The following is a 12502-nucleotide window of genomic DNA, read 5'->3' as shown; positions in this document are numbered from 1 at the left end:
ATGTCATTCAAGAAACATTTGTGTCAAAATCAAAATCGATTCAGTCTGTACATGATGGATAAGGAAAACACCCCTCACTTTCCCTTACACCGGCTTGAGCGTTACTAAATTTTCAACACTTAAAAATTGCTGTAACCAAAGAGCCCGAATGACCATAAAGATATAACAACACTTAAGTGAAGTGACCCTTTTACAGCTGCCACATAGCACTTGCCACCTGTAAAGTAAAATCATCTCGAGAAAGTGTCATCCCTCAGAAACATTAATAACAAAATCACATGGAAATTGAAAAGTTTCATAAAAATCATGGGATTTTTACGACATTGTCATTTGAATAAATTGCGGACGGACAAAGTTCTAGCATTTTTGGTGTAAAAGATTTTTCTGTTATCTATATGTGGCATTTTTGTCAAGAGAACAGTAGAAAAAGCACATGAAACGGCGGTGTGTGTACTAGTAGTCTGTTTTTGTTGTTTCCTTCTTTCTTAAAAGTGTTCTTTTTAACGGAATGAATCTCACTAACTATTGCAAGTTGTCCGAACATTGCTTTGCACAGTGTCTCCAAAAAATCAAAGCAGTAGAACAAGATAATGATTTATTTTTTATCAAACAAAAATCCTTCGAATGTCTAAATTTGCTATATTTTCCGTTAAAAAAACTATTCAAGGGTCTTTTGCCAGTCTATTTGTACAGATTAACGATTACCCGGACGTTTTGTACTTCAAAATTATAACAACCAATATAATATAACTTCATGAAATATGTGAATGGACAATATCGATATTTTGACGGTTTTGTTATCGCACAATGTACGAATTGTACAAATTAAACATAACGACGAGACCATGGTCCAGTCTTAAACATATAAATTGCTTTGAAAATAGATAATATATATGTTCCTGATAAGAAAACGAATAAATCAAAATATTATCTCTATCAGTTTATAAAATCTTTGTTAAAATACAAACAAGTGCTGAGCGTTAATAAAAACTAATACATTCCAGTGATGTAAATAATGAAATGAATTCAAGACAAAACATCTACTAGTTTCGACTTTAATACGTCATCATAAGATAACACCATATTGATTTTTTATCTCCTTTTTGATGTCTAATTGGTCTTTTCGGAATGTATTAAATCATGTGTGGTTCAGATCTCCTGCTTCAAATCTGTCCATCTGTTTATCATGGCAGAATTTCACAAATCTGCTGCAATTTCACAATTTCATCACATGTTTCCCATTTTGTCACAATACAACATGATTTCAAACATTCTTATATCTGATATCTGAAATTATGCTTCGACGATTCCATCATATCTCTGTAAATCTTGTCAAAATATTCGTTCTGAGCGATTGTAAACCAGTTTTTCCAGTCCCCAACGTCTCCTGAAAACATGAGTTTTATTAATTGATATTTTTGCTATAATTTGATATTCATCATCATCTGATAGAAGTTCGTTCAGGGTATTTTTTGGTAAAGTGACATTGTGACAAGTACAAGTGAAAGTCGAAATAAGTTTTCACTTTGCCATAATTCCTTTCAATTAAGAACTTATTGGCATAAACGATTTATAAAACTGACATTGACCAAGAAGATGTCTGTGAATATCCAACAGTTTTTAACTGGAAGGATTAGTTTATAAAAAGAGCGGGGCAATTGTTTTTATACTTTAGGCAGTGTTTTTCTTATCCCAAACCTCCCCAATATTTTCCAATATTAACTATTTGTACATCACCTTATCAACAGTCAATCTTTTGAAATATATAGTGAATTCAGCTTAAAGGCTCAACTTGACGACGAAAAAAAGCCAAATGTCACTTTAAATGTTTATTGAATTAACAGACATTAAGTGTATAAAGTTATTTATCTGCTGCCAAAGTTATTGCTTGGATTTAAAAAGAATACTTCCAAAATGTTTGTAATATTAAATATGGTAGAAAATTTGTCTTGCGTTAAAAAGAAATTACTGTTAATGGGTTAAAACCATGGTAGAATAATATTTTGTTTCGGAATATTTGTTATTTTCATACAATATTCATGTGTGTTACGTAACATAGACATTTTATATTACAACATTTTAAGGAATCGACAAGCAGATTTTGGAACCAACAAAATTTTAATGGTGATAAACTTTACAAATATATTTAATAAAGATAAAGTCTTATAACCTTAACTCTAAATCGTTTTGATTGTCAAACTAAATCGAGTAAAACACTTAAAATTTATGATTGGAAAAAAATTGTTTTATATAAACCGCGGCGCGGGAGTGAAATAAAGCCATTCAATAAAAACGATATTACACTAGTGTAAAACACTTTGACGTGACGTCATTTGCATTATATATAAACATAGCGTTAACAAAATTTAACTTAATAGTTTACCGTTCGTATGTATATTATTTGATTAATGATATTCGAGTAGAACTCGTTTAATTAAACAATATTTTCCTCGCCATTTGATTTTATTCAACTCGTTCAATAAATTTAGTTTAGACCTTCTTTCATTCAATATCATCTATGCTTTTCTTCTTTTTTAAAAATACAGAATCAATTTCAGAACAAAACATAAAATGACTTAAGACTGGATTACCACGACTTTTAACCATTTTGAAATGTCTCAATAAAGCAAGAAAATATTTGTTTAATCATACTTGATTTGAAATTCTTGCAGAATTTCTGAAATTTTTACTGATAAAAATGTTATAGTATTGAAGACCTGTTTTCTGTCACAAACCTTTCCTATAGAATGTGAAACCCTCTATTGGATCTTGTGGAAATAGATACTTCTGTTTATCTTTTGCCATATTTTCAAACTGACATTTTTCACTTATGGCTTCAAAAAGACCGCCCGTGTCCTCTACGCCAAGAAATTTACCAAGTCGTCTTACTTCCCGAAGAGTGTTCTGCATTTGTAAGTGAGATGAACTTGTTTAAGCAATTGGTTACTAAATAAATTGTTTTAATAAAACATTTATGTTAATTAAATAACATCTTCTGGAAAATTATATTTTACGTGTTGTTGAAATACAAAGTGTATAATTTTATTTAAATGCACACTAATTGCAAACACATACGAGACTTATTTTATTGATCAACTATTGCATAAAATATCATCTAAAACTTATCTCGCAGACAAACCTGGTTAACGATAGAACTACCTCTTTCATATAGATTGATCTATCGCTTCTTCCGAGCTAGGGATGTCGCTAAAATCAGGTGTCAGCAAAGGTAAAGGGTTGTCATTTCTTATATATTTTTATAAACTCAACAACAATTATAGACTTTCGGAGGATGCTATACCATGTAGATATGATTCGAAGTTTCTAAGAAGCGTAAAGTTTGTACACTTTTGTGTTGCGGCGTTTACGAGTTAGCCAATTCAGCGTTGCAATGGTGAAACGGTCCATTTCAACGCTATGTTTGCTAACTTATAAACGCCGGTACAACCACATTTCAAACGAAAGTTTAAAAACCTTACGTTTTTTTCTAGAAATTTTTAATCATATGTACATTGTATAACATTTTTGATATTTGGTCTACAGTTTACAAAATGTTTAGAAAATGACAACATTTTACCTTTGTTGACAACTGAATGTAGCGACATGCACTAGCTCGGAAAAAAGCGATAGAGCGATTTACCGTTTACCTCCGAAAGAGGTAATTCTATCGTATACCAGGCGTGACAGAATAAGGTTCATGATTTCTACCTATCAAATAATAGTAAGGTATTTCGTATCATTACCTCCTCAGATCCTCATAATATACAAGATGTACTGGAAGGTTGAGTGAGGTCGACATTTCTTTCTCCCACTCTAAGACATACTCAAACCAACTATTGTATTCCGCTGATAAACAAATATAAACTTGTGCCAACATTGTTGTCATTTCCAAAGTCAATAAAGTACAAAATAAATCCATATCACACACATTATAGCCCCGAGTTAAAAAAATATCAAATGCTTATTGTAATAAAAAAGAAAGTTCTGTCAAATTGTAAAAAAATGATGGTGTGAAAAAGAGCAATTAAAGATGGTTGAGAACAATACTGACTCTGTTGGACTCGTACATAACTTCAAAACCTATATCAGAATCTGCGTCACCTCGTCCAATATAATTGTGACAGCTGTGTACTCGTCCATAAGAATTTAGTATTGTACTCAACGATGTATAATAGCCTCAAGTTATAAATAACCATGACTACAAAATGATTTGTTTATATTGGGTTAATATAGACCCTATATGTAGTTAGTGTTAATTTCATAATTGTTGATTTCATGGGAAAAAAATACAGTTTAAATCATATAAGATAAAACAATTTTCGTTTACTTTTGTTTAATTGATTTTAGTACAATTGTTTATCGATTTAACTGTCATTTAAGTTTCTTGTTTTATTAACAAGTTCAATTTAATTAAAAGTGTAATGTAAAATTTTAAGTATCATAAATATCTTAAACATGTTACTTTTTCCTTGTAAGAATAATGGTAGAAAATTTTCCCATTTGCCGTCGTATTCAATGCCGTTATACCCTTAGTGTGGTTGTATAATGATACAGCCAAATCTTTTGGATTACGAAGCACATAAACAAATTTGCAACGGAGTACCGTTGCTTCTTTTGGTAGGCGACTGTAATGAACATGAGTGTTCAACACCTGTAACAAAGAAATGGAATATGCCATTATACTGCATGTTTGAATTGTATAATTTTATGTTTAAAAATGTTACAGGAATATTCTTTTTGTGCAGCTGATACTAAGTATTAAGCAGTTTCCGCATAATCAATGATATTAAGCTATTCATATTTATATATACTAAGAGTTTTTGGTTAATTTACATGTATGCGTAAAGTAGATATACCCGAGGTGATGGCAAATTTTCTAAAGCCTCCCAGGAAAAGGCCTCAATCATATTCTCGATTTTGCTTCTTTTTATTGTCTCAGCTTTCCCTTCAAACATCATGGAAATAATTTCCCATGTCCAGTGTGTACCTACAGTGACGATAAAATGCACCCTGTAACACAACTTGAAAGTCACAAAACAATCCAATACTTCTACGAATGCCAAGGTTATAGTATGACATCAATATATATAATAATTGATATAGAAAACAAAGTGTTATATCTATTTACAATTAAAAAGTTTTTTTTTATAAATGTTAGAGTGAGTATATAGTATATTTTTCCACGTGAAATTTAAACACTTTGCATTTGTTCAATTGGAAGTTTAAAGTGTATACATAAATACTTATATTGAATCTACTTTACCAAACACAATTCAAGGGAGAGTCATAATATTGATGATGATAGTACAAATACAGCTATTAGCCATATTTTTGTTGAAACTATTCATTTTTCCTTAATCATTAATTTTGATAAGCCCAACTAGGCTATTTTTGGTGATTCTATGTTGTTTAAACGTCGCTCATCCTCTTTGTAAAATGCTAGACCTTAGATAAATAATAAGATTAAAATGACTTTTACCTGACTTTACAGGTGCACATATAAATACGTCGTCTGGTCTACATTTGAAGTTTGCCATTTCTCTAATTTTCTTTGCAGTTTCTTGTGGTGCATTAAATGTACATGTCCTATAGCCGTCAGTATTGAGGTATGTTATGCTGTGACCATCGCCATCCTCTTGTTTATATTCCGTCATTATTTCCTCTCAGTAGGTATACTTCTGCAGATATAACGTAACTTCCAGATGTCCTTTATTTCGATTTAAAATTATTTTCACTAACACTTACATGAGAGTTAAGATTTAGATGACATTTAAATAATACGATTTGGTAAAGCGATAAAAAAATAAACATTACTCGATATTACATGTTTTATATAAATGAAAAAATACCTGACTCGTACACATGTGATCTATCTTCGCGTAATCTTTAGAGGGCTATCAAAATGTGTCGTTTCACTGATAAATACTTGCGTCGTCGTATCATGAAGTCGTTTGAAATTAAATGCTTGTATGAATACATTATGCTATCTTAAGAGAGAATGTAGGCCATTGTGCAGTCCTATTGCATGTTTAGTGATAAATTATGATATGCGTGACGTATTTCATTAAGTTTTTGTTTAAAGGAGGACATTTATAATGTCAATAATCTAAGTGCCGTTTCATTATATCACACAAATTATTTTACATGTATATAAGATTTGGTAACATCAAAATATTCTTACCATTAAATATCTTCTTCTTCATCCTTTTCTCCCGCTGTCCTTCATCACTGTGTTAAGTGGATTAAGTATTTGAAAATGAGCTCAATCAAAATTAAGCAATTGACAGGTATGGCTCCTTGACACTGTACGTTTTCTCACTTGTCTCAAGACTATTTGAAGTGTCCATATTAATAGCTTAGAAGTTACTCTTCGGAAAACAAATAAACTAACGGAGGTTAAACATATGAAGTAAGTAAGGTAGAATTATCGTTCTTAAACTCATTTGTCTCATTCCCTGTATCCAGTTTTAATTAAAATCCTTCGAAAACCATTGCATGTTCGTGTACTTTGTATTTTTATATTTTACATAATTCCACTTAAACCTGAGAAAATTGTCACTTAAACCAACGGTGTACGTAAGTTATTTCGTATTTTTTCTAAATGGTAGGTTTTCTGTTAAACACTTCAGTCATGTCTTTCAAATTGGTGGCAAAATATTCTAATATGCTTCAAAGTATTCCCCTATTACGCTGAATTAAGTTCGGCATACCTTTAAAGATTCTCTTTTTATTTGCATATAAGAAAGGAAATAAATAAGGTAATATTTTTTCTTGCGTTGTTTAATAATGCACTGTTTATCGTCCAAATGATCTATGGTCTTTCGAGGTTATGTGTCTCTTAACTTTTGAACGCGAATCAGAAATTATAACACAAAAAAGCAATCCAAATTGCCATACATCTCCTTAATGAAAGAAAATGATATACAATGTACGTGAGTATAGTCGTTTACTGCAAAGTTTGGGAGTCAGTTTTAGAAGAAACATGAATTAAATACTAGGTTTAATTAGCTAAATATGCTTAACAGATAAACCTGTATGAATAACAAAACAAGTTTTTCTAAGACTATGAATTTTCTAAATATGAGAACACGATATCAATCCTCCTGTAAAGATCTGCAGTTTGTCCATATAATCAGCTATTTAAGGACGTTTTCGGAAGTTTTCAAATAGACATTAAGGCGTAAGTTAAACTAATCAATAGAATATCTAAAATCTTCGCATGTTGTGAGTATGAAATGACGGAAATATTGTGAGTGAAAATAAGTTTGATGTCACCGATCTCACATTTGAGTTATCAGAATTATTAACAAATATGAGGTGATTTCATAACTTATAAACTTATACATACGTCTATAAAATGTTGTGTTTGCTTTTGCATTATGTTTTTTCTTTTTTCACAATACATTGAAAGATGCAATTGCATATTTGTTTTCTGTTACAATGTTTAATTCGAATAAAGGGTCTTAAAGTTCTTTAATAAATATGCCATTACATAGGAGCACATGTGAATAGAAAAGAGGGGGAGGGGGGTTAATCTGCTCTTAACTCGTTCTTGAAATATTGCACATTTATTCAAACGAACGTTTCACTTTTAATCAAAAGGAATTAAACTACATAACCATGTGAGAAAATAAGGTATTTGTACCTTCATTGTGAATTATCTGTCCTAGAATTAACCATAAAAGTTCAATGCAGGGGCAGATCCCACAGAGAACGGTGAGCCCGCAATATTTTTCACTTAAAATGTTTTTGTAATCATTTTCTAACAACCTGCCAAGTTTAAAGAAATTCTAAAACATTTTTTGCCTATATGTCTATAAAATTTTCGAAAACGTATTTAAAATACTATTTTTTCATCGAGCTAAAAAAATCTATAAATAAATTTCAAGTACAAACTGTATCAAATATAAACAAAAGTTTGAAAGTAAACGTTTGTATATTATATTGATTTCTATGCAATACATATGACATCAATTAAGTTATATTTCAGAATGTGAAATGAGTTAAGGACATTAAAAAGAATAACAAAGTAGTCTGTTCGGATGTTTATATGCGGATGTTTCTAAAATCATAGTTAAACTTTACTCCTTTTTTTTAAATGTTGAATTCCGCGTAAGTCGGTGCTATACTTATGGGTAATTAAATACTTCTTTAGCAATAAATACGCAAGCACATACATCGTTTATCAAGATGATTTACTATTAGTAAATATTTATTTAAAAAACGATGTTAACTTACTTTTGCACTACTCTTAAAATTAATGATCCTTAAAACTATTGTACCGACTTAATAAATATCGTATTTGAAATAGGAGAAGATATATTTAGACTGAACACAATATAACAATAAACGCATGATCGACTTTACGCATATATCTACCATAATCTTTAAACCGGATGACAATATTTAAAGAGTAGCTATAAGAGGAAGAAGTTTTAAAATGATTTTAAGGATATGTTGTTTATTTGTCTTTATACAGACGGTTGGTAAGTGTTATTATCATTTAACCTTTTCGTTGCTAGTGAAACAATCTAAGTTGCATTATAGCTTGATTGGCGTGCTTATAAAATGATATATATTCTCAAATCAAAAGAGGAAGTTTAAAAACTTGAACGAAAAATTGAATGCACAGTATATTTTTTTCGTAATAATTATATGACACTCAAAATATACAACCTTCATATCATTTCTTAATGACTAAATAAATGGCATGCAAAATATTTATTGTGCAAGCAATATAACGAAACTGAAATCTTAAAAGTTAGTTAAAATAGTTAAAAGTCTAGTAAAATGTATTATTAAAGGCACATTATGCCTCAGAAAACCAATTTTTTAATTCTTCAGAATCATTTTACATGTGTTTAAAATCGTTTAGAAATGACTTCTAGCATGTTTGATGTGCGCAGTATTGTGTTATTGAAGTCAAAATTTCAACATGTAGAGTATTTTGAATTCCATATAAAGTACTTATTCACTATAATTATATCATTTGCTAATACACTAACAGAAGCAATTAATAATTTGTCTGTAAGACAAATGAGTAAATGTTTGGTAACTGTAACAAAAGATACCAAAAATAAAATATTTGAGATATAAAAATGATATCTGAGGCAAAGTGGACCTTTATTTTCAATTTGTTTCACATTGTTTGACACATACGTGTTTTGGGGTGTATGAAATGAATGCCGTTGTCCAGCTTGTATACATAAGAATTTATAAGAAATTGTATAAAAATGTTAACTCCGAATAAAAATAAGGAAAATAGTCAATTACAATAAATGCTCATGCACCTAGATTTTTGCATTAAACAATTATAAACAAACATCTGTTGATTAATAAAAAACACCATACTCAATTACAATATATCATATAGTCAATGTATGAATTTATCGGTTAACATTAAAAAGTCTGTGAAATGGCTTATGCGATATCGGTATATACCGTATGCCTCTGTAAATATCGCATATACCAGGTTTATCAATCCGTTTAAGTCTTCAAACCAATGAACATGATTGCCGTGAGAATATCTTTACGTTAAAATGTAAAACTACCGAAAAGGGTATATTTTGATGTTACAAATGAAATTCAATGCTGTTGAACATAACTGAATAAACAAACGTACATTATAATGAAATTTACATATCTGTTATTTATTATACATGTCTCATTATCTTAAAATTATTATTTTTTTTTTTTAATTATTTTTAGACAGTATCATGTGCTATTTCTGCACGGATACGAGCAATTTAGATGGACGGAATCAATGCCAGACGTGGCATAGAACCATGCGACATTACCGAAGGAAGTATGAAAAGACAGGCTCGTACACAATAGATAAATATGTGAAAAACTGTTCAGAATATGGTGGTATAGACTCCCCGAAATACTGCATGGTTGCACAGATCGACGAAGGAGGTAAGTAAGACACAATTGTCATTTAGCTTGATCGTATTATTAAACTTATGTGAGCATTACGAATAAAATTGTTTGGTATAACACAACACATTTATGGGAATATTACGCCCTTCATTTCACATTTACTGACCGACTTTATAAATGTTCAGAATCCGGTCGATCCGTATTAACTCCTACAATAAACAGTGTGTGTCAGCACACTGGAAAATTATAATGAATGACGTTTAACAGCACATACACAGTATATTAGGAAACTAATGGTACGGGCAGTGCATCATACATCTCGAAAAGCCATGATCTACACCATAATCAATAGAGAGAGAGAATTAAGGAAAATATAGTTAAACGATCCAGTCTATGAAGTTTTACCAACAATAGTGATTATGTCAACATGAAATTGAAAAAGGCATACCATAGAAAGGAAAGTGCGGTTGAAACCCGTAAATTTGTGTCTTTCATTCAACTGAACGCGTTCTGATCGAATCCCCATGATCATTAGAACCTGTTAAGCTACGCCCAATACAAAAAGATAGAGCGTACACAGCATTTCTGCTTTGCAGTCTTGGAAAAGTGTCTTTTAATGGTTTCCCAAAGGTTTCTTTCTGCGAGTGGTGAAAGGCATTTAATTCGAATGCGATTTGGGACTTTTTTTTTCATGTGTAAGAACTATTTAGATAGCTTACGCAATGTTGGTGGCTGTTATAATAAGAGGCATTCACGGGCCGGAAAGACTGCATTAAGTATAGGTTAGTGTTAAATAATATGTATTAACAAAAATAATTGGTCAAGCCTGCCAGCGGCAGGCGACCAATCATTTTTTGTTAATGCATATTATTTAACATTAACCTATTTAATGATCAACATTATTTTTTCAGCCAGGCTCTAAATCACTGATAGCTCCGCCCTTTCACACTACAAGGTGTCTACACCTTGTCAAGTTTCTAACATGTCACATTTAGATAAGCTAATTAAATGGCCCTTTCCACATATAATCAGGCACATGTTTTACTGAAATGTCACAAAATTTATACCGACTATCAATTGTTTCTATAAAATATGTGGAAAAAAACAAGCCAGGAAAATGATGCAATTAGATAAAAACTATGGAGTTAATAAAATGTGTACATTCTTTTAAAATAAATCGAAAATGTGAGAAAAAATACATAAGAGATTATGAATTGATACAATTTGTTATTGGCTTCAAGTTATTCACTAACATTTAAAATCCCTATTGATTTACTCATTTGAAAAACAGCTCACTTTTTCATTTTTCTGAGTGTCAATTTAGGTTAACAGGTCCATTTACAATGAGTTTTCCAGCCAAAAAATGTAAAGATTGTATTTTTAATGTCAAGGATTGTTAATGCAGTTCATTCCTATCAACTGCATTAGAAAATATAGAGTTTAAAACAGTCAGCAATTTATAACAGACATTTTTCTTAGAGTTAAAAGGATATAAAAAAGTTACTTTGTAATCATTGTCTCTGCGTGTCCCACATGTATTATCTGTGTAATAAATTTGATTGTATCCTCACATTCAGAAACACCTGACCTTTAAAAAAGTAGCGTTAGCATTGTTTTGATAACCTAGATATTTTACAATTCAGAGTGTAAACCATACCTCTAACTCCTCCCTAATATAATGCATTATTGAAATTTGTAAGACTGTGGTTAGACGACAGATTAAGTGAATTTCATTTAGTTAGTGCACATTGACCAAAGCTAGACTAAGCAGAAATTTTAAAAAAATACTGCAATGTGATTGGACAAAAAATAATGTTGATCATTAAGTGACATCTGAAGTATTCTCTCACCAGTAAAGCATGGAAAGAGATAATATGACATTGATTTTTGGTGTGACAGTGGTTCCCATATCATTTATCCTTATTATATAAAACAATATCAGCGATTTGTATTCATTTTGCTTACTATTACCATTACTTTCACTACGTTCAGTCATAAATAAAACTTTATTTGCAGAGCATACACGGACATTTATAAGGGACTGCAGTGATGGTACTTCATTTTTCAGCGACGATGTTGACGTTTATCTACAAAACCAGAAAGTTAAACCCGACAATCAGACAAGTTGTGAAGCATTGACATCTCTTGGAATAACAGCCTGTGTAACTCTATGTGGTTATAATGAATTCGGTGTCGGAGACTTTTGTAACGGACCTTTTGACACCTCTAAAGGGTCATCATTTAACCGGAATGCTGCACTGTTCTCAATACTTGCAGCTTTGATTTTCTTCAAATAGTGTTTTGTTGACACGGCATGTCTTTTTACATCATTTGATTTTAGGAATGAAGGAGGAGAAAGTTACAACACCCGAATAAACCAAGAAATATGCATATGTATCTAAAAGAGTATATTTGACAATTTGGAACATACACTATTTTGAGAAATGCTTCTATCACATTTTCAAGCATAAAACATTTGGATATAGAGAGCTTATTGTCAAACAATGCATTCATCAATTTCTAAACTTATATTGTTTCGTTTACATTTTATAGATAGATTACAATGTACGTATTGATACTTACAAATTCATAATAATGATTGAAGGTTATTGTTCGTCTTTGC

General features: G+C 30.8%; 3 protein-coding genes across 6 annotated transcripts; 1 reads left to right on the top strand and 2 right to left on the bottom strand.

Annotated features, from left to right (window-relative positions):
- Window positions 1-1041: 1041 nt before the first annotated feature.
- Window positions 1042-2910, bottom strand: LOC132734843 (cytosolic sulfotransferase 3-like). Its single transcript, XM_060721707.1, has 2 exons — window positions 2736-2910; window positions 1042-1387 (listed from the first exon to the last, which is right to left on the bottom strand). The coding sequence occupies exons 1-2, from the start codon at window positions 2908-2910 to the stop codon at window positions 1275-1277; spliced, it is 288 nt and encodes a 95-aa protein (XP_060577690.1). The 3' UTR covers window positions 1042-1274.
- Window positions 2911-3747: 837 nt separating this feature from the next.
- On the bottom strand, window positions 3748-6526 carry LOC132734842 (sulfotransferase 1B1-like). Of its 4 annotated transcripts, none has more exons than XM_060721705.1 (5): window positions 6182-6526; window positions 5480-5678; window positions 4857-4987; window positions 4463-4651; window positions 3748-3846 (listed from the first exon to the last, which is right to left on the bottom strand). In XM_060721705.1, exons 2-5 carry the CDS (start codon window positions 5652-5654, stop codon window positions 3814-3816), a joined length of 528 nt encoding a protein of 175 aa, XP_060577688.1. In that variant the 5' UTR covers window positions 5655-5678; window positions 6182-6526; the 3' UTR covers window positions 3748-3813. The 4 variants fall into 4 exon arrangements, with proteins under 4 accessions (XP_060577688.1, XP_060577687.1, XP_060577686.1 ...); XM_060721704.1 differs by lacking the exon at window positions 6182-6526 and adding an exon at window positions 5861-6101; XM_060721703.1 differs by lacking the exon at window positions 6182-6526 and adding an exon at window positions 5850-6100.
- A 1803-nt stretch (window positions 6527-8329) lies between these two features.
- LOC132734844 (uncharacterized) lies at window positions 8330-12241 on the top strand. Its single transcript, XM_060721708.1, has 3 exons — window positions 8330-8486; window positions 9709-9915; window positions 11896-12241. The coding sequence occupies exons 1-3, from the start codon at window positions 8441-8443 to the stop codon at window positions 12174-12176; spliced, it is 534 nt and encodes a 177-aa protein (XP_060577691.1). The 5' UTR covers window positions 8330-8440; the 3' UTR covers window positions 12177-12241.
- The last annotated feature ends 261 nt before the right edge of the window (window positions 12242-12502 follow it).

This window comes from Ruditapes philippinarum, unplaced genomic scaffold (genome assembly GCF_026571515.1).
Source record: "Ruditapes philippinarum isolate M1 unplaced genomic scaffold, ASM2657151v2 ctg2261_1_1_1_1, whole genome shotgun sequence".
Taxonomy (NCBI): domain Eukaryota; kingdom Metazoa; phylum Mollusca; class Bivalvia; order Venerida; family Veneridae; genus Ruditapes; species Ruditapes philippinarum.
Note: the sequence above shows the minus strand (reverse complement) of the source record. Positions and strands in the feature narration are given on the sequence as shown.